Raw genomic sequence first — 26,350 nt, 5'->3', positions numbered from 1 at the left:
AACAGAAGTCTTTAAATATTTTCCAGGCTTATGCATCACTGTTACAACATATAGACTATCAAACAAACTTTTCAAAGAACAAAAAGGTATTTTACAGTTTATTTATAAAGCAGTTTGCTTGGGGAAAATAGTTCTAAACAGTCTTCAGGTCCAGATATAAACTGGTAGTAATTTTAAACAAATTGTAAATCCTTCTTGCTAAGTCGGGGCCTCAAGAATTTAAGTTACATGAAAAAAAAATTTTTTTTAGCATGCAACACGGCCTCAGTTGGCTTCCAATATATATCAAAATGAATATTTCCACATATAAATTTTCTTTCCTTGTATCCACCGATTAGAATAACTCAGCAGGAATTGATATAAAGCCATTATTTTTGTCAATAGGCTTGCAGATGTGCCTGACATACAATACATGTCAAAGAGTACAGAAAAATAATCCAGTATTATAACAAAAGACATGCCTAATTCTTCTACTGAAAACCAAATCCTCCTACATACTTTTTCATGTTCCAGAGGGTATGCATACACTAGATTTAAGATGTATTTGACTGCCTTACTTCATCTATAAAACATTATCTTGACCAATGTTGTGATCTTTGTTCTGCATTAAACAGCTAACCAAGTCCCACTAGAACATGGGCAATTATTTCCTCACCATTGTTTTAGCACTACTAGGGCATACACATTTTTGTTGACTTAAACAAAGGCTAAAAGAGAGAGGATAGACTTTCTTCAAGAGAAGGTGCAGTTCATATTTTTGAAGGTTTGTGATACCACATCTAACACTATTGTAATTACACTACTGCAAACCTAAGACTATTGTGAGTGGTGTAACTGCGTAAGACCACTGGCACAAAAGTGGCTGGAAAAAATAAGTGGCTCTTCATAACCAAAGTGGCTGTGCAAATCAATCTTACTCACTGAAGTAGGTCAGCCTGTCAGTGCCAAGATGTGTGTTTGCTTTGGAGGACCAAGTAACTAGTAAAGAGCAAGATATGTGTAATAGATAAATAAAAGAGAAAGACACTAAAATGAGAAACTATTATATCTCTAAGAAAAAATATCTTACTGTTGCCCATGAAATTAATCAGCATTAGTGAGAATTAACTAACCCACACAGTCTCAAGTCTATTAGGATATATATTAACAAGGGAGGACATTGTTTTCTTAATACACAGGATCTTTACAGATACTGTCATCGTAGGAGGAAGAGGTATGTTACATTCACCCATGTCCAGTTTAGGAGGGCTTTCCCATATTATTAAAATTCCTGAATTTTATACACTATACTTACATTACAGTGGTGACACCAGTTGTAAATATCTCTCCTATATACAATCCCATTATCACCTTCTGTCTCAAAAGAGCCACTTGCATTGTTGCCGTTGCTTTCTTACTTTAGCATTTACCATTATGCAATCTAACTCTTATCATTTTTACACCAAGCTAGTAACACCTTTGGTCCTCATATGGGAAAGCCCTCCTAAACTGGACATGGGTGAATGTAACATACCTCTTCCTCCTACGATGACAGTATCTGTAAAGATCCTGTGTATTAAGAAAACAATGTCCTCCCTTGTTAATATATATCCTAATGATATGAGTTAGATTGCATAATGGTAAATGCTAAAGTAAGAAAGCAACGGCAACAATGCAAGTGGCTCTTTTGAGACAGAAGGTGATAATGGGATTGTATATAGTGCCTTCATGGTGAAGTCAAGAGTTACAGTGCCTGCTGTGGCTGTAGAAACCGATAGGGGGCATTTAAGATTAATAGATCCTTAAGCACAAGTCTGTCAGTTAACTTGGTAAGTTAGAGAACGTTAAATAGATGTTGTACATATATATGTGCTTGCTTATTAATAAAATGCCTGTTCTAAACCGTTACATTGAATCTGGAACTTTATACAACACAGATGGGGCCTGCCTAATTTTGACAGGTGTTGCATTACATTACATTACATTACATTACATTACATCCAGGGCCACCAGCAAAATGCTTTAATCATGTGTGCTTGCCGGTTGAAACAATGGACACTGAGGCCCTCTGAGCTAGATCTTAAGTTACTGGTAGGACTATACAGATATCGATTGTCCGTTAAGTAATCTGGTCCCAAGACATTCAGGGTTTTATATGTAATAACATGACATTTAAGCACCAATAAGTGCCATGAAATTTTCACAGTGACATGCCACACAGCAATCAGAAAATAATAATGGACATGGATTAGAAGAGATATAATGATCAGATTTTTTCCCCAGTGCAAAATGCAGCAGAAATGGAGGGGAAATATCTCAATCAATACAACAAGGGATGACAACAATGCATTTACTGCTCTAAAAATGGATCAAATGGATTCAGAAAGCAAATCAAATATTTTGTTCCTTAGTCTTTTATCTGCTTTTCTCATTTATGATTTCTATATTATCTACTGCTGTTTTAAACGCAGTTCCCAGCTTTGGCTACTTAAAATAACACAAGATATAAAAGATATGAAGGGAGGACTAGAAGAAAAATAACTGAAGTATTTTCATTGCTAGGGAGGTGTACTTCTGACCCAAAGGAATGCCATTTAAAGACTGTTTTTCCAAGTCGGTGAACAAGGTGGAGTATAGGTTAAAGGGATCAAGCAGAAGGAAAGACTGATGAAAGCTTGACTTTCACTCCCTTGCATGCTGACATCAGAGAAACTTGTAGAAATATTTATTCCAAATCAGCTAAATTCTCAGTTCCTTCTGTTCCCTTGTGAATGTCTTTTGCAGACTTCATAAAGCAGACATTTATTTATCTGTAACATTTATAGACTACTGTTTAGTATAATTCTCTGAGCAGCTTACAATAAACAACACACATACACCACAGTCATAAATGCACTATCAAACACAAAAGGAGAACAGAACCAAGTGCCTCAGCCCTCAGGTCTGCCCTCATCACAGGGCAGCTTTTAGCCTCTTTCTCCCTCTTCCTCCCCATCCAAATACTAGCACTAGAATTGATATATAATAGACAGCTTCTGTTATAGACTCTTATGGGGACCAATGAAACCCGACTTACTTCCAACTGCAAGGGGGAAATGTTTCAGTTGCTACCAAGTCTAACCTACTTCATGGCTTCAGAGCAGAGGCACCAACTTGTGCTGAAGATTGAGAGGGCACAACGTGAGTCATGCACAACACTGCAACATGACGTTGGGAGAAGCCAGGGGCAGAGCCAAACACAGCTCCAGCAAGGCTTCAATGGCCAGCAGCAACTCTTCTCTGGCGCTCAGCCTTCTCCTGCTGCTACTGCTGAGACATTGGGGGGTCCAGCCTCCCAACAAAAATGGGGGCGGGGTAGGAAATGGCACCTGTGCTTCAGAGACAGTACCATTAAGCTTATGTGAATTTCAATATTGCTTTCCAGATTCAAAGTCCAAAAGCAAGATTAATGGAACATATTTGTTTTGAAATAATAGCATGAAGCATGAAGGACAACTCCAGCTAATAGTTTGCCTTCTCCCACCTTACGTTTTTCCTCTTCTGAATCTTTCTATGATTTATTTAAGGGACCTGAAAGTTCATTGAGGTTTTCCCCATCACTGGGTCAAGCTACATGTTTGTCTGTCTGTTTGTTTGTTTGTTTGTTTGTTTGTTTAGCTAATTATTTTTAAATAGGGATTTTTAGGATATAGCACTTACATAGTGGTTTACATGCATACAAATATGGTTGAAATATCCTTATAAGAAAGAAATCACAGTTGTAAAAACCTGCTACAACACAATATAAAACAATTTAAAACAGGAGCTTTAAACCAATGCATAGGCTAGATCATGCAATAAAAGCTATAAAGAATACAAGCTGAACTAAAACATTATCAAAATTGCAGCATCAAAATCGTAGGAGAAAGAAATGAGCCTTTAACATGTTACACACAACTGGATGTATCCTCTTTCTTGCTTTTCTTTTGTAACACAAAAGCAGCTTCTGAGACTGCATGTTTCAGCAGAGGAACATCTGGGGATGGGACTGTTTATCTCTTTCCATTCCAGTCAGTTACTCCCTCCCCACAGTGGAACAGATACAGCTACCTCTGAGATTCATTTCAGTTAAAATAATTGCCCAAAAAAGACATGGCTGTGTGTAACATGCAATTTGGACATTATATGTAGAACCTGAAACAAGCTGCAGCACTTTAGCAAAAAATTTAAAGGGAACTTACATCGCTTTCCTTTTTCTTGTTCTGGGGAGAAGCATACCCTGGTGGTGTTGTTATTTTCAGTTTTGTTTTGGAACTGGAAACACGCTAGGAACTCTGGCCATGAAGAATTCACCATCCCAAGAACTGGCTCACAACCTTCCTTTGCAGCTTCACAGAATGATCTGCAAGGCAGGAGCCCGTGACTAGAAAGAAAAACAAATATTTCTAAGATTATTATCCTTCCACTATGCGTATTTATTTTTACTTTTTAAATGAAAAGCACAAATAGAGAGCTTCCATTTTAAACAACAAAGAGGTTGTCCTTCCTTGCCCTTTGCCCAGCTAGGAGACTTAGGGGGGAAAGTACAGTGGTACCTCAGGTTAAGTACTTAATTCGTTCCGGAGGTCCGTTCTTAACCTGAAACTGTTCTTAACCTGAAGCATAACTTTAGCTAATGGGGCCTCCTGCTGCTGCCGCGCCGCCGGAGCACGATTTCTGTTTTTATCCTGAAGCAAAGTTCTTAACCCGAGGTACTATTTCTGGGTTAGCGGAGTCTGTAACCTGAAGCATATGTAACCCGAGGTACCACTGTACCCATTTCCCAATGGGCTCCTATAGTGGGGTAGGAGAGCTGAAAATAATGGCAATATATTTCCCATCTGGCAACCAATGCGGCCCTTTGGTTTCAGATAGGACATAGGTAGACGAGTCTAAAAAGCCCAGGACCCACATTTTCACGCCCCTCTAGAAGCTATGGTGGCTCTTTTACCAGAAGTAATATATTTAGCATTCACTACGGAAGTGTAAACTCAATTCTGACCAAACTAAGCCTTCTAGAGCAAAATATACATCATGTATTGGTTGCCAAATGTGAAATTTTTACCCCACCCCCCAAAAAGGACCAATCTCCATTCCAAGCTCAGTAAGAGAATGAAGAAATAAAATCTCACCTTCCTGTGCACTGCCTTCATTCCACAGTGAATGCTAAGCCAAATTGTAGCTTTGCATGAACAAGCAGAAACGGGCTCCAGGAGAGGAGATTGTGGCCACTTGGCCTCTCCCCTGTCTTTTTGCAGCTGTGCTGTGTTGAGCTAAGCCACAGTTTGACTTAACATGTCATCTGAATCTGGACTTGTGGTTTAGTTTTATTAGGCAAACTATGAGCTCTTAGACTATTAGGAGAAAGCCAAGCCATGAGCCCAGGTTCAGAAAAACAAGAGGATAAGAGCTAAGACTGCAATCTCCTCTCTGGAAGCCTGCATACTTGCTTGTTCACACTAAACTATGCATGCATCTAGTTTGGCTCTTAGAGGCTATTATAACTTTCCAACTTTTTCATCTGTAATCCAGAGCACACATTATGGTCCCTAGAGAAAAGCTGCCAAGAACAATCTTCCTGTAGCAAGTAGCAAACAACTTCCACTGGGCATCTTACACTTGTAAGAATTCAACACGTCATGCCACATTATCAGTTTTACCAGTTCTGCTCCAGATTGTTGGTGGCTGCTGGGAAGTGTGAAAATTCATAACATAATTAGGGGAAGGTGATTTGTGTGATATTGAGCAGTACTTGTTGCAAATATTGCAGCCTAAATGGAGATAACTTGCTATGGAAAAGATGTTTCTTAAGGTATTATTTCAGATGATTGCAATAGGGCCTAACTGCAGCATATAGCAACAGCTATATCCATGTTTCCCAGGACAATCTGTTTGCCCAGCAAGGGTTATGACCCTCGTCACATGATGGAAGCAGGAGAGCAAAGAACTCTGGGAGGCAGGCACAGTTCCCTTCAGTTTTTTCCAATTCACCAAGCAACATCAGATGTTGAACATATCTGGAAATAAAAACTCTATACTACTGCCTCCCTTCCTCTCAGCTCAGTTCAAATAACCAAAGGAAAAATTACCCGTAATAATTCATCATGGAATTTATGTAGAGAAGGAACTGCAGACCCCAGTACTAGGGATGGGCCTCATTCATGTCCTCAGAACCTACCAAAGACCAAGCATCCTATTTGATATGGTTACCGAGGACCCAACTGGGTTGGGACATACCACAGCATTCCCATCTGGGTGGGTTCCAACTGCATTTATTGAGACTAAAGTACCTATTTATGAACTTTGCACCCAAAGTCAGCATCAGCTGAAGCCAACAGGGCCATTCTGTAGTGCCTGGTATATATACAGTGGTACCTCTGGTTGCGAACGGGATCCGTTCCGGAGCCCCGTTCGCAACATGAGCAGAACGCAACCTGCGTCAGTGGGTCGCGATTTGCTGCTTCTGAGCATGTACGTGACATCATTTTGAGCGTCTGCACATGCACGAGCGGCGAAATCCAGAAGTAACCCTTTCCAGTACTTCCGGGTCGCCGCGGGACGCAACTTGAAAAGATTTAACCTGAAGCAAACATAACAAGAGGTATGACTGTACTTGGAGAAGGAGAATTAGTCACAATAACAGTTGTTGACGGTGACATGATGGAGTGAGCCAATATTTTTGTTGGCTTGGCCAACCTTAATCCACCCTGCATAGATAAAGGAAGATATTTCTCCCCAATACCCGCTAAATGAAAGGATACAAACAAGCAGGCAGTGGACCTAATGACCTTTGTTATTTCAAAGTGCACCTTCGGAGCATAGTGAACATCCTTGAAATTCTGCACTTTCCTCCATGGATGCTTTGGATCTCATCAAGAGGAAGGTAGCTATAACTCTTGCTGTGTATGGAAATGAGAAAATACCTTGCAAAAGGCTGAGGAGCAGATGTGTTTGAACACCGCATGTTTTGTGAGAGATGCCTCGATGTGTAGCCACAGAATAGAATTTTAAAGAACAGATGCATCAATACATCTTGTGTAAAGGTGCAAAGGGTGATCTATGCAACACCACAAGCACTGTGACCCACTCTCTAAGGGGGGGGGAATGTGCCACTGGTGGAATTTACATAGAAAAATCCTCCTGAAAGCATTAAATCATCAAGAGTTGAGAAATTGGCACAAACAACCTGCAACCCTTTTAGCATTAGAGTTATGGTTTTTAAACAAAATATTTGCATCCTGCAACTGAAGACTCATGCGAAGTTCAGAAGAAAGGAAGACAATAAAAACATATTTAATGTGCTCAATTATACCCGCTGGTAAACTAAGAGTGGCAAAAGTCAGGCAAAATCTGCACTGCAAAGCACCAAGCCGCAAAGGCAATTCAGGTTGTGATACATAACTGCAACATGGGAGGTGTATGTGATGTCAATGTGGTAAAATGACAATCGTATCTTACCCTTAGCGATTTAGTCTGCTGCATTCAAATGCCAGACAGTCAGACACAGACACTGTGGATTTAGAAGGAACAATGGCCCTTAGCAACTTAAAGATAATATGGAGCTGAGGTGGCTAATGCCTTCATGGCACCCATGGCTTCCGCTTGACTGACCTTGAAACTAAAGAAACCACATGGAAGTTGACGGTGGGACCTGCTTGCCAACCGATCCACTTGGTAAGGCTTATACGCTCCTGAAACCCCGTTGAGACAGGTGCCACTCAGCCAGGACAGCTGAACATCACTGTACCCCGCAAGGTGTCCCAATATGATAATAAGTATCTTTCTTTCTGGCCCGCTGATTAGGAGCAAGGAGTCTTTTGGCAGGTGTTCCACCTTAGTGACACATATGTGAGTTGATGTATTGCTGAAACACAGCAGCACATGGCCGATATGTAAGGAATGATATGTTGTATATTTCAGTTTGTTTCAGGCTAATGTTCAAAGGATAAGCTTCAAATGTGATAGGAGAGTATATTAAGTCTAAAAAATGATTAAGTGAATAGATCCAGTCTAGATATAAAAATCCATTTGTAAGTGTCCAGTAAGCCAAAAATGTTATCATTGTGTAATGATGTTTTTCCATACTACTATGGATTAAGAGTTCTCTATAAAAGAAAGAAGAAAGAAAGAGACAGAAGAGAAATAAGCACCTATTTGTCTTGCCTAGTTTCCTTCTGTGGCTTCCAGGACCTACCCTAGAACTGCACATTACACACTGACAGGCTCCAAAATATTCTGAGGTCTTTGACTCTCCAAAAATAAAGCTCCCTCACAAACAGGAAAAGAGTTATTGGGTGACTTGTTCTGAAAAGGTGTTACTGGCTCAGATAACAGGGCTTTAATTGGCAGGACAGCATGCAAGCAGCAATGTGGGTATATACTGATAGCTAGCTGCCCTTGTCAGTGGGAGAAGTTGCAAGTCATTTATTGTTGGTATTGCATCTGCTACTGGCAGAGACCTTTTACATAGTTCTGGAACGTTTCTGTCTTTCATCACATCACAAAATAGTGGTGAAAGATACTATTTTGGAATGTGAGGGCTCCCTATCCAAGTATCAAGTAAGCTGCTGTCAGAGATTAGTACTAGGCAAGGCTCAAGATAAACCCATCACCTTCTGATATGTGATAATTTCCCTAGTGTTGTGCATAGAGGGCATTTAATATTGTTACCGGCCACCTTCCAGGGGTCTTGGCACTTAACCAGAGTTTATGTTTCTTTTGGGAAAAATGAGGCACAGTGAAGAATATGGTTTATTTACACATATTTACACCCGAGTCTGGATGTAGAGAGGGTTCTGAGCACTGCATCTTATGAGGGGCTTACTCCCCACAGGAGAACAGCATAGGATTCAAAAGTAGCCAAAACACTATCTATGTGTCTCCTCCACACAGCTTGTATGATCCTCAGCCCTCATGGCCTCTAGCCCCACCCTTCTTTCTCTCAAAAACCCTTGATAAAATGCAATTCAAGCTTGTGCAAAAAGGACACTTTTTCCTGTGGTGACACCATGCCCCTTGCAATGCTGGCAACCTCACCTCCCCGCCCCCTTCTTGTCTGACACTGAATGTCCTGATGGTTCACCTTTTGTCATGGCATTGCCTCTGCTATCACCTGTTTTGTTCCTTGATGGCACCTCTCTCAGACAATCTCCTGAGGAAGCTGGCTTGACCTACTTTTTAAAGCCTTGCTAAATCCATTGATCAAACCCCACCTTTCCTAATTTGCTAATTTCAGAAATTATGAGGAGAACCTGGCACCCAGAACTTTTAAGGGATCCTTGGCCCCCTGCGAACCCACAACAGTATTATATAAACAGGATTTCAATTAACTTGAGAAAGCATTTAATTTAAAATATGTAAAACATACTTCTTTTTTTAAAAGGGGAGACTTTTTCCACTAATGCAGAAGACTAAATTGATAACAGTTCACTTGGTTCTCATAAAATCAGTAGAGGCAAACACTTCAGTAAAAAAAAATATACATTTAAAAATAAAATAAAAACAGAAGGCCCTTCATTCATTCTGGGTGGTACAGAAGGACTTTTCAACTCCATAGATCAGAATACAAAAATCCCAATAAATGATCCAATAAAACTATGGTTTTCCACCATGTTGCTTTTAATGCACACATTTAGAAACCCACTAATTACACTGAATATTAAAAATGTAAACAAATCCATGTGGCTCTTTTGTTGTATAAATTCATTCTTTGAGTGGGAAGCTGCACAACTGGAATTCATTTATTGGATTGGTGTGTTCTTCTAGATTTGAACCGGGATTCTGGATGGGTGGTCCTTTGTAGCTTTGTGACATTGCTTTGTTTTCCACTCCACTTTATCAACTGAGTTAATGTTTCAATGATCACATCCACACAGTGATAAGTTTAGATTTTCTAAATGAAAACCTATGTGTGTAGGAGGAAGATTCAGCAAATTAGTTCAAGCATAACTATTATAAATCAGTCTCTTTTGCAGCAGTATGCTTACATGGGTTATACTAACAACTTGATAATAATTTAGAAATGACTGGGCTCATAAAAGGAGAAATTTATGATACTTAGATAGATTGGCCAAGTTTATGGTCTGGAAGCAACCAAGAAAACGCTAATTCTATGCCATACCATTTACCACAACACTTGCCACAACTACATTTGGTCCTTTAAGCTCAGTAAAGCAAATAAATATGAAGCAGTGATCAAATTTAATACAGGCCTATTTGTTCCCCCTGTCAGCAATGATATTATGGTTAAGCATCTACATCTTGATTAATCTTTATATACCAGATGTTAAAAATAAATGAGTGCTACCATTTATGTTTGTTTTTTTAAAGCCATCATAGGACACAGGATAATGTAACACAGCATGTCCTTGTATTCCCTGACTAAATTTCTTTGGATCATGAGATAAAATCAACTGTGATTTTAAAAATAAAATAAAATCTGTGTGTCTTATCTTTTGCACATTCCAAAATGGAACCCATTAATGCAGGGTATTTTCCCTGCCTGAAGATCAGTTCCACAATGATTCCTATGATAAAATTCCTATGAAACCGTCCTGTGGAATGCTACAGAAAAAGGAGCTACCTGCCAGCATTGTTCTCTGAAATCAGATTTCTTCCTGATCTGTTCTAGACCATGATCCTGCCTTTGACAAGTGTCATGTGGATGGAAGCATGAATGCACTAGATGTGTGAAAGATCACCTGAAGACTATTCAGGCAAGCACCATGTGCTGCTCAATCCAGACCCTGGGGATACTGCACTTATGCTAAAATAAAATAATATGCCAAGGATGTATTATAGAGGAGGTCTTGCTTTCACTCATAAACACACTTTGTGCACCTGGAGTGCATGACAGGTATGCACCACTAGTGCACTCTTTAGACTCTAAAGCAGTGATGGCCAAGCTTGGCCCTCCAGCTGTTTTGGGACTACAATTCCCATCACCCCTGACCACTAGTCCTGTTAGCTAGGAATGATGGGAGTTGTAGTTCCAAAACAGCTGGAGGACCAAGTTTGGCCATCACTGCCCTAAAGTGAAAGAGGGATATTTATAGGATGACTCCTGTGGTATCTTGTAACCAGTATTATCCAATGATAATTAAGAGTAAATTGCTCTATGGTTTTGGAACATTACCTAAAATGCTTGATCATTCAAGGTCTCCAAACCGGTAGTAGACTAACTATTCTTTATCTGAAATGTTTGCTCTTTCATATCCAACATTGGTATAGTATAACCGTAATGCACTATTCTCGTAACACATTTTCACACAGCTCATTCTATCATAAACATTGTCACAAGAATGTTATCTTGATGGGGAAATAGTCTCAGTTTGACTATCATTATGTGTTATGCATGTGCACTGAGACCAGCGGGATCTTCTGGCCCTTGCCATCAATTTCCATGCATTCGTCAGGTGCTTAAAAGGACTGGATTCAAGATTATGTAGGGCTTCCAATCACATGGAATACCATATGTGCATACAACTGGATGCACTGTACATGGAAAAAAACCTTTTACACCTACTGTATGGAGATTGCTTGGGGATGAACCAGCAAGCATGAACCCCACTCCTACACACATTCTTTCCCTCAGAGGATTCTGAGCTCTGAAGGTTGTGAAGGGTTGCTGGGAAGGGGTAAACTACAGTGCCCAGAATTATTTCAGGGGAAGGATGTGTTTCAAATGTGCTTTAAAAGTGTGGTGTGTACACAGCCTTAATCAGTCGAAACATATACTATGAGAATGAGGCTGCTAACTGAAGTTGACAACACTACACGCAGCAAATTCTGGACAGAAATAGATGAAAAATAGAGAGGATATGTTTGATGCACATTGTACATAGTATTTCAGTGTGTGAAAGGGTGTGTAAGATGTGGCAATGCTAGGGTTCATATTTCACAGCTTGAAAGTTTAGGAGAAGCCTGCTGTTAAGTCTGGACAAGAGTTTTTAAAGCTGTACTGTGTTGACATTCCTAAATACCTGAAGTAATTTCTTGTTCAAACTGAACATAGTTAACACTAATTACTGCCATTTGTTCAGAATTTAATAACTAAAAGAGTGCCACCAGTTATCATTGTCTGCTTCTCAGCCAAATGACCTCACTACGGCTCATTGAGTGTTTTCTGTCCTCATATTTAAGAGGAATCAAGTTAATTACAGAAAGCCAAGTGTTAGGACATAGAAAATACATTTCTAATATTCAGCAGCTGACTCTAACCGGAAGAATTATCAGGAATAGCTGGCCTATCACAGTTTTTCTGTACAAGAGAAAAGTATTTCAGAATGCCATCAATTCTGGTCTGTGTTTTCTGTAAGTCTTTCATACTTATAGAATACTTTCATACTTACAGTACTTTCATAAAGTACAATGTAGTTCAGTGGACTGAATATCAGACTTGGGTCAGGAGTGTTGGGCTATGACTACCAGAGCCGTACCACATGAGCTTTCTCAAAAAATACCTCAGCCCTAATGATTTATTGTCTATTAATATGTGCATGCTGTCACATCCACAAGCACAGCATAAAAATTATCTGTAAAAAGCCCACTGGGTACTCTGAAATAAGAGTGGCAAGTTCTTTCAGCTTTGTTTCTTTCAGTTTCTCGTTTTTCCAATCTTAAATTTGGTTCTCCACATTTCAGTAAAAATCTGCAAAATTTCTTTTGAAAAATTCTCATGAAAATTTTTAGCCATTTTGGTACACATTTCTCCTAATGGAATTTTATTATTTGTGCGGGGGGGAAACAAAAAAAAAAACATCTGCCCCAGCAACTCTGGGTGGCTAATATATGCATTTTTGTAAACATTGGTTGGTTGGAGAAGTGCATTTCAAAGAATGACTATGTTTCAGTTCTCATGTGTTATAGAAAGTACAAAATTGATAAATTTGACTTAAAATGCAAATGGAATTGAATTTGTCCCCCATCCCTACTCTGGAATAGATGGGGATCAGGGAAGAGGAGAGGGAGTGATTCTATTACCCGTTCTCTTTTCCACCACCTCACCCCAAAGTTCACTGCAGAGGAAGGAATACAGCTTACCTTTGATCAACTAGCCTCCCCTCAAATATCCACCAACAGAAAGTTCACTTCCGTTCCTCAGGGACAGTGGTGGTTGTGACATTGTGTAGCCTCAGTGAGCTAAGCTGGGGGGGGAGGGCATTCCGTCACCCACATAGCCTTGGCTGACTGTTGGGCCTTTTGGTAAAGGTAAAGGTAAAGGTAAAGGTACCCCTGCCCGTACGGGCCAGTCTTGACAGACTCTGGGGTTGTGCGCCCATCTCACTCAAGAGGCCAGGGGCCAGCGCTGTCCGGAGACACTTCCGGGTCACGTGGCCAGCGTGACATCGCTGCTCTGGCGAGCCAGAGCCGCACACGGAAACGCCGTTTACCTTCCCGCTGGTGTGCGGTCCCTATTTATCTACTTGCACCCGGAGGTGCTTTCGAACTGCTAGGTTGGCAGGCGCTGGGACCGAGCAGCGGGAGCGCACCCCGCTGCAGGGATTCGAACCGCCGACCTTTCGATCGGCAAGTCCTAGACGCTGAGGCTTTAACCCACAGCGCCACCTGCGTCCCCCGGGCCTTTTGGTACAGCCTATTAAATGTTGTTTGAATTGGCCAATCTTGGCATTTGGTGGGAGGAGCCAGGACCCTTTAAATGCCAGCCACGAATGATGCACTCCTCCAAGACGAATCAGTTAGGGAAAGGAGCCACATTAGGGAAAGGTCCCTGCCTTTCTGAAGGTCCACTACTCATTCATAAGGATGATGCCTACTTATCCAGATACCAGTTCACTGCAGTTCTCAGAAAAGCCATTATGGAATGCGGCCTCAAGGCTAGAAAATTTGCTTCGCATTCCTTCTGCATAGGCATAGCCACCACAGTCCTCCAGTCGGGCCTTCCACCAGCCCACATAAAATCACTGGGTTTCTGGCAATCATCCGCATGAAAGTGCTATGTGCCCACTGGAATGGCTGAGATTACTGCTTCATGTTGATGTTTTTCTTCCAGGCACAGGCCACAAGCAAGTTTGGATCTGTGGCACAGCATAGTGCAGTTTGTTCACAGAGCAGCCCCCCCACCCGCCATTTCATTTCCATGAAACATGTACTTAAATCCTTTCTAGCAGAGCTTGCTTTTTTATAACATTTGCTCCCTAGTCCCTAATCAGTTGCAATACAAAATGGAAGATTTACTGGCCTGCATTATCTCATAAAAACATTTACACCAATCAGCAGTGATAACCTTGTAATCAAGGGATCTATTTAAAGGCAGAATTGCCAGGTGCACTCTGCAGGAAATATGCATATCAGACTAGCTCATCCTGACCTCTCAAATATAGTTAATGTAGTTTGAAACACACCTGGCTGACTGAAGTTGGCCTCCCCCGCCCCCCGACCCCACAAAAAACACTTTTCACCTGCTGTGTCAAATGAAATGCATTGGTTTCTTAACTCCATTTAGTCAGAGCTATTCTTTCTACAGACACTGCCAGTGACTAGAATTATCATTAAAATTAAATTATTATTATTATTATTATTATTATTATTATTATTATTATTATTATTAGAGAGCTTGCCCAGGCCCACTCATTTATTTCTGGAGACCTAGATGCTCTTTTCCTCTTCTGTTTGACTATTCATGTTCCTCACCAACCCTGTAATAGGTGCTGGAACTCATGTTTCCTCTGTAACAATGGAGGAAAGGTGTTTTATGTGTCCTGACCAAACCTTTCTGCTTGTGATATGGACAATAAAACTCCTGGAACATGTGCTTAATATCATGCTATAAAAACAACAAATGTTTCAGATTTCTAATGCCAAAAGAAATACTTAATTATAACAGAGAACACATTTTTATATTTAAAAAATCAAGATTAAATAATTGAACCAGATGTCAAAATTAGACTGTTTTTACACTTGACAATACATATGTTAATACTTGCCAATCATAATTAGTGTTCCACAAATTCCCTCATATCTTAAGAACAATAGTTTTCTTTTCACTCATCTCCTTGTCAGCTGCCCTTATCACTCAGCCCTCTGCTTTCTTACCACTCTTCATTTCACACATAACGAAATTCCCAGCTATTAAATTCTAGTAGCTTTTAATAGCTATACCTTTGGTGTGATTTCCTTCTGTCCCTTCAGCACTCATAGGTTTAGTACTTCACAGTACTAAGTGATATCAAGAGCTTTCTTTACTGTAAAAGTAATTCATTTATTGAGCCTGCAATCCTATACATCATTGATGTTCTTCGACTACAGTTCCCTTCATTTCTGCCAATGGGCCAGGATGGTTCAAGTTGGGATGGGAGTTAGAATCCAACAGCTTTAGGGGAGTCACAAGTTCTGCATCCCTGCCATGCATACTTATCTGGGATTAAGCTCCACTGAACTGGAGGTTACTTCCAAGTGGGCATATCCTGATTGGTTACTCCTTCAGGGTTGCGCCTGGGTTCAGGTATCTCCCCAAATGAGGAGTCCCACCAGGCTGCCAGTAGACAGCTCTCCCTCTAGACTCCTTTACTGGGGTACCCTGCATTTTGATCCTGATGAGGCTCCACTCCCCACCCCAACACTTAGACTATGGATCCAACCCAATGTCTTTTTCCGCCAAAGTTATGACAATTGCTATGACAAAGGCAAAACGCCCAGACAGGCTCAATAGGTCCACAGGCAAATTCCTTCATGGCCCTGAAGACAATGATCAATTAGCTCCACAGCAATGATACGGGTAGGTAGCCATGTTGGCCGAAATATATATAAAAAAATTGTATGTGCCATACATGTGCGTTGCTCCCCTACCTCCAGGCAGACCAGACATATGGGGTGAATATGCTGCCCACTCCCAGTGCGTCCAGCCTTTAAAGGGTCTTGTCTCCTCCCTTCAAAGGCCATGATCGGCCAATTCAAATAAAACTGAGCAGGCAATTCCAACTGCCTCTGCAGCCAGCTGAAGCCAATGATGACATCAGCCAGCCATGTCGGTGATGGAATGCCCTCTCCCTGTGGCTCACCATGCTGTGCCGCTGTCCCCAAAGGAGGTAAGCAGTCTTTACTGAATACAATTACTAAATACAACAATTAAGTGATTGTCTAGTATAAAAAAACTGAAACCAAATATAATCAGACTCCAAATGTTTGGCAACTAGGTGAACATTTAGGTATTTTATGTCAAAAAATTGCAAGAGTATTTTAAGAAAAATATGGAATAAAATACCTTACTATCTCTTCATTTTGTTACAATGTAAGGTATATTAGGGATTGTGTAGATGAACAGTGACAGGAAGCCCCAAACATGCCTTTAAACAACTAAATGAATTAACCTCATAAAATGATGGGACATTGCTTTGGGCAAGTGGGGGAGGGTGACTTTGCTGGTATCTGCCACTTCTTTTTCATGTCATGATGAGCACTCCCATACTGGAGTGGTGCAACAAAGAAGTGTTCAACTGCTAATGCACTAAAACAAAATACACACACATAAATATAAATCACAAAAAGGCTTGGACATGGGAAACGATTTGAAGAAAAACAAAGCAATCATATTCCATGTAGGCAGACTATATATTTTTCCACAGCTGCCACATGGAGAGGGCATCATCACTTGGGTATAAAAAGGTAAAGGGACCCCTGACCATTAGGTCCAGTGATCAATCATGATTAGTGGGTCTCAGTACCACAGGAGCTAATGGTGGCATGGAGGGCTGTCAAATGTGGTTTTATATGATACACCTATGTACCTGTATTTGCCATCTTTAAGCAATCACTGACATTGCACAGATGAGCACTGCATATGATTTAGTGTGTAATCACATGGAAACATTATGTGTGAATCAATGCTAATCACTCTGTGAAGGAAGAGATTTCTTTACTCTGAACTGATTTCCACTCAGATATACCAGCACACCTGCAGCAACTAAAATTCACAACGTGGAAAACGATAATCATTAACATTTATTTATTTTAGCTTATTTAAATATAATTTTAATAGCCTTGAAATAAGAAAAGCAGCCAGCACCCTGATTTGGAAACCTGAAAGGGACTGCAGCCTAAATAGGGAATAAGGTTGATTGGAATTTGATGAATTAGGTTTGCTAGTGTGGTGCGGTGGATACATTGCTAGACTTCCTTAGAAAAACTTTCTAAGTCTATAGGTATGCATGAAGCTCATAAAAATAAGGGTTCATCCACACATCCATGTTCATCACTTGTTGACTGTAACATCAAGGTGGCCCAAAGAGTAACCAGAATCAATACCATTATTTGACTGTCTCTTTTTTCATTGCAGGTCAAAGCCCCTTCAAAATCATGTATCCATCATCCTTTATTATGCAGCTCATCTCACTCTCTTGTCTGTAAAAACGATCGTGATTTTCTCCTCCTTTTCTCTTTGCACTGGATTCTTGCCTTCATCACATTCACTTAAATTTCTTTGTACTTCTAAATGCTTGAACCTCCTTGCTCCTTTTAATATTTCTTGTTTAATCTTTATACTCCTCCTAGAGCTGCATGTTCCTCTGGTACTAATCTCTTACTTAGATCAAAGATTACATCTGTTTTTCTCATGCCTCTGCCTATTTGCTTTGGCAGTAGTTTATCTCTGGAACTCATTGGCTCCAGAGTATCATTTGATTCAACCCTTCTGCTCTTTAACAAGTGCTTCAAATAATATCCATTTTCATGTAACTTTTCCAATTATAAAAATTTAGCAATCTATTTTCTCTTGCTGTCCCACCTTACCCACTCCTTCTTTCCTTTTCCACCTGCACCTATTTAGATTGCAAACCTGCATACGTGGCTCAAGGGGATATGAGCCCCAGACGGCAGGTGAGAGGCGAAACAAACAGCACCCTGCCCTAATGACATTTACCAGAACCACAAAAAAAAGTATTTCTCCCCTTTGTGTCCCAAGACACAAAGAAAAGAAGGCCTTCCTTCTCTCAGTGGTGGTGGTGGCGGCGGCAGGGAAACATGAATAGTCTTTCCTCTCTTCATCATCCCTTTGTCACTACCGCCACTAAGAAAAGGAAGCCTGCACAGAACAGAAGGGGCTCAATAACCCATGAACCACAGGGCTGGCTTGCTGCACTCAAGTCCTGGTGGCATCCAATGGAACCAAAAGCCTAGGAAAGCTGGAACAACTTGAGCTTCCTTGCCTCTCTAGCAACCTCCTAGCCCCAAGAGAGGAAGAGGTGGAGCTACCATCACCATGGCACAGCATGGAGCTGTAGCAGACAAAAGGGAGGTGCCCAGCAGCAAGCTAAAGTGGGGGAGATCTGTGTCAGAAGCAGCCCAAGGATGCTGCAGAGGTGAGCCAAAGGAGGGAAAGGAGAGAGGAGTTTCAGAGAACCATCTATGTGGTGGGGGGGGGGATTGGCTGGTGTTGGCACACTCTGCACATGGGCAAGGGCCATGGTGCACTTCCCCGCCTCCCCAAGATGACCCTGGCACTGGGAAGGGAAGGAAATTGGGGAGAGTAAGGTGTGGAGGCTAAGCCTCAGGACATGTGGGTGACCTCCTGGCTCCCATTCACCCTCCTGTGTTTCTCTCCCTTTGCTCCAGCAACTGTCCAGACTTCTGCCCCCTGTGGCAAAATGTATAGATCCAGGACTGTAAGCCTGCTAGTTCTGCTTAAGACTTGAAAAATCATAATCTTCAATATTATGTGGTGTCAACACAAAACACAGTATTTTTCAAGTGTTGTCCTTATTAAACTGAAAAGCACAATTATGTGAACATAACAAGAGTAGGGTTCCCCGTGCCTGGCCTCAAACAAGTCTGTGTCTTTATTGGCTACACCAATGGAAAACTTAACCTTCTTTTGCTGGGATACCTGTAAGGTATTCAGGGTGAAATAATGTGTGGAGGGGGTGGCAGTAGCTGGCCCCACTGAAACCTTGCCACAGAGCCTAAAAACCACATGCATGATCTAGGACTATAGAAACCACCAAATATTCAGCTGCAGGGCTACTGATGGGAGAAATGGAATGTATACTTTGCATAAAGCAACTCAAAGTACAACACATCAGGCAAAAACTACCTCAGATAGGTAAGAATTCATTTACATTTAAGGTGAGCTGTATTTTCTCGGGAAGAGGACAAATGCTTTCACAGGACATTTCAAAATGCTGAATATTGAATTCTGCCGCTAAATTAAATGTGGATTAAGATGCACCCAACTGGCCCATAATCTATAACAAAATCATTCACAAGAGTTAATGTGTTCAAACTGTTATAAGAATACTATTTACTTGTCCCTGAGTAATACATTGCAGCTTGTTCCTTTGAGCTCGTTTAGCTTGGCAAAAATCTGTTGGAGACTGTCATCCACAGCTAAATTACTTCAATAAAAAAGGCCATATGGTTTAACTCTAGGCTGCATTGCCATGATTCAATATTTGGTTGTAGTTAGTTCTAATCACCCCATTTTAGTTCCCAAATACCTGTCATCACCATCACTGATGCACTCAGGAAGAGCAAGGCTACAGCCGAACAGCATGATGTGTTGATAGCAGCTGAGGCGGTTGAGATAACCAAAGAACTTGAGAAATTTTTCGATTTCAATGCTTTTGACAATGGAAAGGACTGGTGTTAAAGTGGTGTGGTTATATGGCAGCATTTGGCACTGGCTGTAGGTGATACTTATGCAGGAACCTGTGAAACAAGAACATATGCGGGGGATGAACAACATTATTGTACTACAAAGCAAAAATTGGCTGAATAGTTCAAATAAATATGTGACATTTACTGCCTCTTCTGTTAGTACACTACTTTCTTGTTTTCTCTGCTGTTGTTTTTCTCACTTCAAACCTCATTTACATTTCCTTCTTTTTTATATATTGTTGCCCACTCTACACCCTGCCAACACCCGTTTTGATCTTGGGCACATGGAGCAACATCCCTCCTCTATTGTCTTCCCTTCAACAGCTGGTATTCAGGATTTTACTACATCCGAACATACAATGCCTAATAACCATTGATAGAGACTCTATGAATCTCTCCAAAATTCTTTTCAAGTCATCAAGGCCATTGGACATCACCACATCATATGGCAGTGAATTCCATAAATTAAATATAATATGCATTGTGTGGAGAAGTCATTTCATTTGTCAGTCCTGGTACATTAATTTCATTGGGAGAACTTGACTTCTAGAATAATTGAAAGAAAACATATATTCCACACTATGAAGAGTTTTATTACCTAATTTTTTTCCTTTGCAACCTTTTTTCTAAACTAAAAAGTTCCAAATGATTTCTGCTTTTGTCAAAGGGAAAATGCTCAAATCACTACTACATTATTTGAATGCTGTTCTCTACACCTTCTCTAGCACTATGCTTTCCCAGTTCACTAAATTCAGCCACACCATGGATTTACATAAAGGTATTATTATATATCAGCAGTTTTCTTTTCAATCCCCCTCTTTGTAATTCCAAATATGGGATTTTCCTTGTTTTCCAACCTTCCAACTCTACTTACAACACAAGTAAGTGCCACTGAGTTCAATGGGTGTATTGGATTGCAGCCTGCCTAAGCAGACTCAAAATTAACATTGGTTTGTCCTTCCTTCCTTCATTTTAGTTTATTCAGAGTATTTATAATTCTTTATAAGAATACAGAAATGTACAATATGCTACAGTAGTATAGAACTATAATTAATACTGTGCAATTCCCACAAAATATTATTCATAAATACAGTTTTAGTATCCAGTACTGTAATTAATTACATCATTAAGCATTTAAAGAGGAAAAACGAACCTAGTAATAATCCTTCCTCAGCTCAATTGTTTCATCTATACATTGTACTCTTAAATTTTCCCCAACAAATATTATGAATTCACTGAGTCTTGCACTTTACTGTTCCAATATTTTTTTAAAAAACTCAATTTTTCTATAATATAACATTTTCTCATTGTCTGCCCTCTCTCGCTTTAAGCAGATTTGTTAATTTTACCATATGCACCACATCCCAGGCTTTAGCTAGGCAAAGAGGTGGTACTTTTCTAGTTCTGAAATATTATGTTGATAGCAGCCATTTACAAATAAGTTGTCATATGTATATCTACTGGTATTCCATGCCCGCCCGCCCCCCACCAGGATATCCAGATAATATTATCATTAGATCTCTTGGGAACTTGTATCCCATTATATTTTTTATTTCTGATAATACTAAATTCCAAAATATCTAGGCCTTTGTACATGACCACATAATATGGAATACATACACACCCACACACCCCAGTATTTTACATTTCCAACAATGATCTGTAGTTTCTGGGTATATTTTAATTAACCTAGCTGATGTCATTTGCCAATGAAATCCTTCCTTCATCATTCAGAAATTGATCTTATCTGTCAGAACTTGTCTGATTCACACTGCAATCTGATGCCTGGGAGAAAGTCCCACTGAACTTGATGAGCAGATATACATAGGAGTGCACTGTTTATAGAATCATAGAATCTTAAGAGTTGGAAGCGATCAAGGGTCATCTACTCCAACCCCCTGCAATGCAGGAATCTCGGCTAAAGCATTCATGCCAGATGGCCATCCAACCTCTGCTTTAAAACTTCCAAGGAAAGGAGTGTTCACCACCTCTTGTGGGAGCCGGTGTTAATTATCTTGTTTTTTGAGTACCTATCAACAGCATTTGTTTTCAGTCTATGAAATTCTGTATTCTTTTAGCATCTCCCATTTTTGTATTTCTACATATTTCTGACCTCTGTCTTACATGTGCCTCTGTAGGTCATGCCAAGAATTCATTGATAGCACAGTTCTATAAATGTCTACTCAGAAGTAAGGCCTGCTGGAATCAATGGGATTTACTCCCAGGTAAATGGTATAGAATTACTGTCTTATTTTAATTAGAAGCATCTAACATTTCAGGGTTTAAACAATCCTTGTCATATGTTGCAGACTCCCACTGATTGCTTTCCAGAGTTTTTCTTACGCTGCCTGTAGCAAATTCTATTTATTTTTAAAGTGACAACTTAACTAAATTTTCCTTTCAGTGTTCCTTTCTTTTATCTTCCCTCTAATTTATGTCCAAGTTTCCATAACATATTAGAGTCTCTTAATTAAATAAGCAACTTATAATAACATCACTTAGCTTTTGCAGTTCTTGCATTTTACAATGCAAGGGTTCCCCAATGCTATTCCTAACACATGGATACAATATTTATTGCAACATGTTTTGCCTCTGTTAATATATTTAAACAACCAATTTCATACTATATGTTGCACATTTTTGCAATTAAATTCTCAGAGACCACCTCTTCCACTATAAACCCCCACACTTTGGCAATTAAGATATTCTAGCAATGTGCTGTTCAAAATCCCTTCTCTTGAGAGGTTAGAACAGCAGCTGGGAAGAACAGGGTTTTCCACTGCATAACCTGAGGCTTTACAACCACCACACAGAGGAGATAAAGAATAGTGTCTAAAGGACATTTGCCAGTCATGTCTAATTAATATCCAGAAATACCACACTTGGTGCAAGCATACATTGGTCCAGCCCATTCTTGAAATACTGTAAAAAAATAAAACTGTGCACAGGATTATCCCCATTAGTTTTGATTCTATCCAATGAGCTTGTAACCATTAACCAACTTGGCACCATTAAAATAGATGAAGTGAATTAGCAAGATAAGTTAAATGTAAGAAAAAACAATTTTTTGGATAACTATTTGGATAAGTTTAATTTTTTAAGGAGTAAGATTAAGGTATCTAAAATTTGAGACATATCTAAAATTAAGGTATCTAAAATTTGAGACATAACATTGGAAACTAGACAGTAAGGATGAAACAAGGTGATAAATTGCTGGAGTAATTTTATATCTTGGAACGTAGGAGCGGGAGATGTGAGGAAGTCCAAAGGAAATAAGAAAATATGTTATGATATGTAATATTTTTGTTTGTGTTTTTATATTGTAACCAAAAAACCTTTAATAAATATTATTTTAAAAAAAATAAGAAGAAATAGAAACCTTATGCGTTGGACCCTGTCCAACAGATTTCCAGAGGAAACAGAATCGGTTGTTCCTCTTGTAATGTTTCCAGTTTGTGACCCGGGATTTAGATTTCTTAATCCAAATGATGATAATATTTCATGTTATTTTCTTTTTCCCTTTTTGGATTAATCTGTTTTTATTGTAGTCTACGGTGAAAGGTTTCAATAAAAATTAATTTTATTAAAAAAAATGAGCTTGTAACCCCATTCTGCAGACTACTGGGAGATACTTCTGTCTGAATAAGCTCTGGGGCTAAACCAATTTTTATATAATGTTCAACAATGGAGTGGCTAAATCTTTGGAATAAATTACTTAAGTTTTATGTGGTATTACACACACAAACACAATTTCCATTTCTTAAACTGAGCCATGTTGTACTGACTCACATTGGAAACAATTGGGAATCCTCTGGTCTAGGATCTTCCAAAAATATTATTGGCCAGAAGCTAAGATGAACTGTACACATGCCTCATAGGGACAAAAGTATTACTTTCCAATAGTCATTCCTTCTTCACTTCAGAATTGTGAAAACAGCAATTCTGAAAGGGGAATGTCATCTATTCCCCTTTCAGTTTAGTCCTCACCAAACTATAGTTCTCAGGATTAGGTAAAGGTAAAGGTACCCCTGCCCGTACGGGCCAGTCGTGACCGACTCTGGGGTTGCGTGCTCATCTCACTTTAGAGGCCGGGAGCCAGCGCTTTCCGAAGACACTTCCGGGTCACGTGACCAGCGTGACGAAGCTGCTCTGGCGAGCCAGCACCAGCGCAGCGCACGGAAACGCCGTTTACCTTCCCGCTATAAAGCGGTACCTATTTATCTACTTGCACTTAGGGGTGCTTTCGAACTGCTAGGTGGGCAGGAGCTGGGACCAAACGACGGGAGCTCACCCTGCCGTGGGGATTCGAACCGCCGACCATGCGATCGGCAAGTCCTAGGCACTGAGGTTTTACCCACAGCGTTATTATTAATCCGCGTTCTCAGGATTATTGGGTAGCAAATAGCTAAACTGGTACAAAACCAGAATATATTTGTAGTATAGATGCAGCCAAAGAACTTCTCCAGACAATCTGTTTAGGGACTAGTCACCCTGATTTGCTTGCACACAGTGCTATATTTCTAGATTATAGGATATTGCATCATGAAATGGAGCTTTGGATGGGTTGTACCAAGTGCTATATTTTCTAGAAAAAGAGGTGTCGGAACTCACCATGAATGCTTCCCTTGATCTCTTATCATAGCAATGGCACCTACCTGAGAGGTGCCAGAACCAGGTTTTGACAAGTTCTGGCTGGAAAAAAGCCCTGCTTGCATAAAGCTTACTAAAGACTATATTTGCTCTTTATTGAGCATTTGTTCTGATTGATTTGTGGGGTAGTTACATGACAATTAACATTCATCATGATTTGCTTGTGGGGTGTTTGTGTCTTCCAATTTATTCATCTCACACTTCTCAATACACTTTCCCATCACTTTCCAATCTTCTTTAACTGTGCAATCCTAACGTTTCAGTATGCACTTGAATCTGTCCTGCAGAAATACTAAGTTTAGAAGCCCCCTAAAAGTCTCTACAACCAACAATCCAGGTGTCTTCTGATTTGCAGTATCAATCAAATTATCAAATAATGTGTCACGTGACTAACATGCTGATAATGCAAAAATCAAACTAACACCACAACTTTTCACCAAACCACCACCTCCCTGATGTTATTTGAAAATACTTTTTTCACATATAAAGTAAATTTTAAACCAACTTTTATATCACTAGTGTTAGCCTATCTTCCCCTTTGGTGTAAAATTATAGTAACAAAGAATGCCAGAACAGCACTTGGTACAACCCATCCAAAGCTCCATTTGATTATGCGATATCCTATAATCACTTGAGATTATATTCATTTTAATTTATTTATAGCGTTTCTATGCTGCCTATGTGTTCTATGGAAACACAATGATGATCTTTTCCCATGAGCAGATTTTTTTAACATATAAATTGTGTGTCTGGTTAAAAAGGTGTGTGTTTACAAAAATACCAAAATATTTTTGAATGTGTATGCATTTCAGTTCCTCTGTTGGAATCGGAAACTATTTTCTTTCATATCATTTGCTTCTTTCTGGAAACACTTTTTCAGAACAAAGCATGACAGGCTGCTGGATCAATTATGACAGCCAATAAGCTATACTATAAAATGAACACAAATGCACTCTCATATCATAGCCTCTAGTCCAGATATGGAGCAAAACCAATGCTGCCATTCCAACTGTAGAAGGACTTGTGATCCAATGGAAGTGTCCACTAACCTAAGAGAAGGAGGAGCAATTTCCCCACTGCAGTTCTGTGCCCTCTGAAAATCTTTTTCCAGCAATGTGGAAAGTGGCACAAAGGCTGCAAGAGAGGAAATTAGCAAAAACTGCCTCCCCTTCAGCTGGATTAGAAAACATTCTGCAAGAACAGCAGCACTGAATCTGCAAATATTTTCTTTCATGAGATGTAAAACTTACAATTGGTCTTTTAAAAATCAATTGGTTTTTTATATTTAAAAAACCAGTCATACACAACTCTCAGCAAATAAGAGTTTATACTCTATAGGCCATAATCTTTGTCAACAATTTTATAAGGCTGAATTAACTAAATTCCACTTAATTTATGTACTTAGTAAGCCACCCAAAAAATAAAAATAAAACATTAAGGAAAGTGAAAGATTATAAGTAAACAGGTTGAACTATAGATGCAACACTATTGGCTCAAGACTGAAAGGAGCTCTTGTTCTTTACATGAAATTGCTTTTAATGGTACTTCTGTTGCACTTCAAGGGCTTTTTCATGCTGTCAAATTATTTCAGGCAATCATATATGTGGGTATAAAACTGTGTGGAAAAAATATCAGGATGTAGGAAACCAGTAGCCATCTCTGTCTTCATGGTTGCTGGAAAGCAACTGCCTGCAATCTCGGAAATGGCTACTGGCTCTACACAACCTGATTCATGCTTGACTTCTGACGCTCAATGTTGTGCCTGCAATACACAATCTCAAGAAGGAATTTGACATTGTGAACCACCTCTAACCTCACTGAGTGTTTGGTAGCAGATATGCACAATATGATGAGTTCAGGACACTGGGTAGAATTTTTTCTACATGCTTTAAAATAGTGGGTAAGGGAAGAACTCAATATGTGGATACTCTTTTTTATTATTTCTTACATTTGTTAGTCGCTTGACACAGAAGAGAAAGAATGACATGCTGGGAAGGTTTGCACAGTCTAGGTCAACAGCCCCATGTTCTGTGTGTGCCTATGGCTTCTCTTCTTTCTTTGTCTTGGATAAAATTAGCTCTGATAATTTATCCAT

General features: G+C 39.8%; 1 protein-coding gene across 8 annotated transcripts in view; it reads right to left on the bottom strand.

The window, feature by feature from the left end:
* CORIN (corin, serine peptidase) overlaps positions 1-26,350 on the bottom strand; it is a 114,215-nt gene that overhangs the window by 64,815 nt on the left and 23,050 nt on the right. For all 8 annotated transcript variants that reach the window (XM_083754870.1, XM_083754867.1, XM_083754873.1 and 5 more), the window contains exons 4-5: positions 19,446-19,656; positions 4,200-4,381 (exon numbers count right to left, since the gene is read on the bottom strand). In XM_083754870.1, the coding sequence (XP_083610996.1) occupies positions 4,200-4,381; positions 19,446-19,656 (393 nt within the window). The remainder of the gene's footprint in view (positions 1-4,199; positions 4,382-19,445; positions 19,657-26,350) is intronic.

The sequence above is a fragment of the Podarcis gaigeae genome, assembly GCF_964106915.1.
Source record: "Podarcis gaigeae genome assembly, chromosome: 9".
NCBI classification, from domain to species: Eukaryota; Metazoa; Chordata; class Lepidosauria; order Squamata; family Lacertidae; genus Podarcis; species Podarcis gaigeae.
This window is presented reverse-complemented; position numbering and strand designations above follow the sequence as displayed.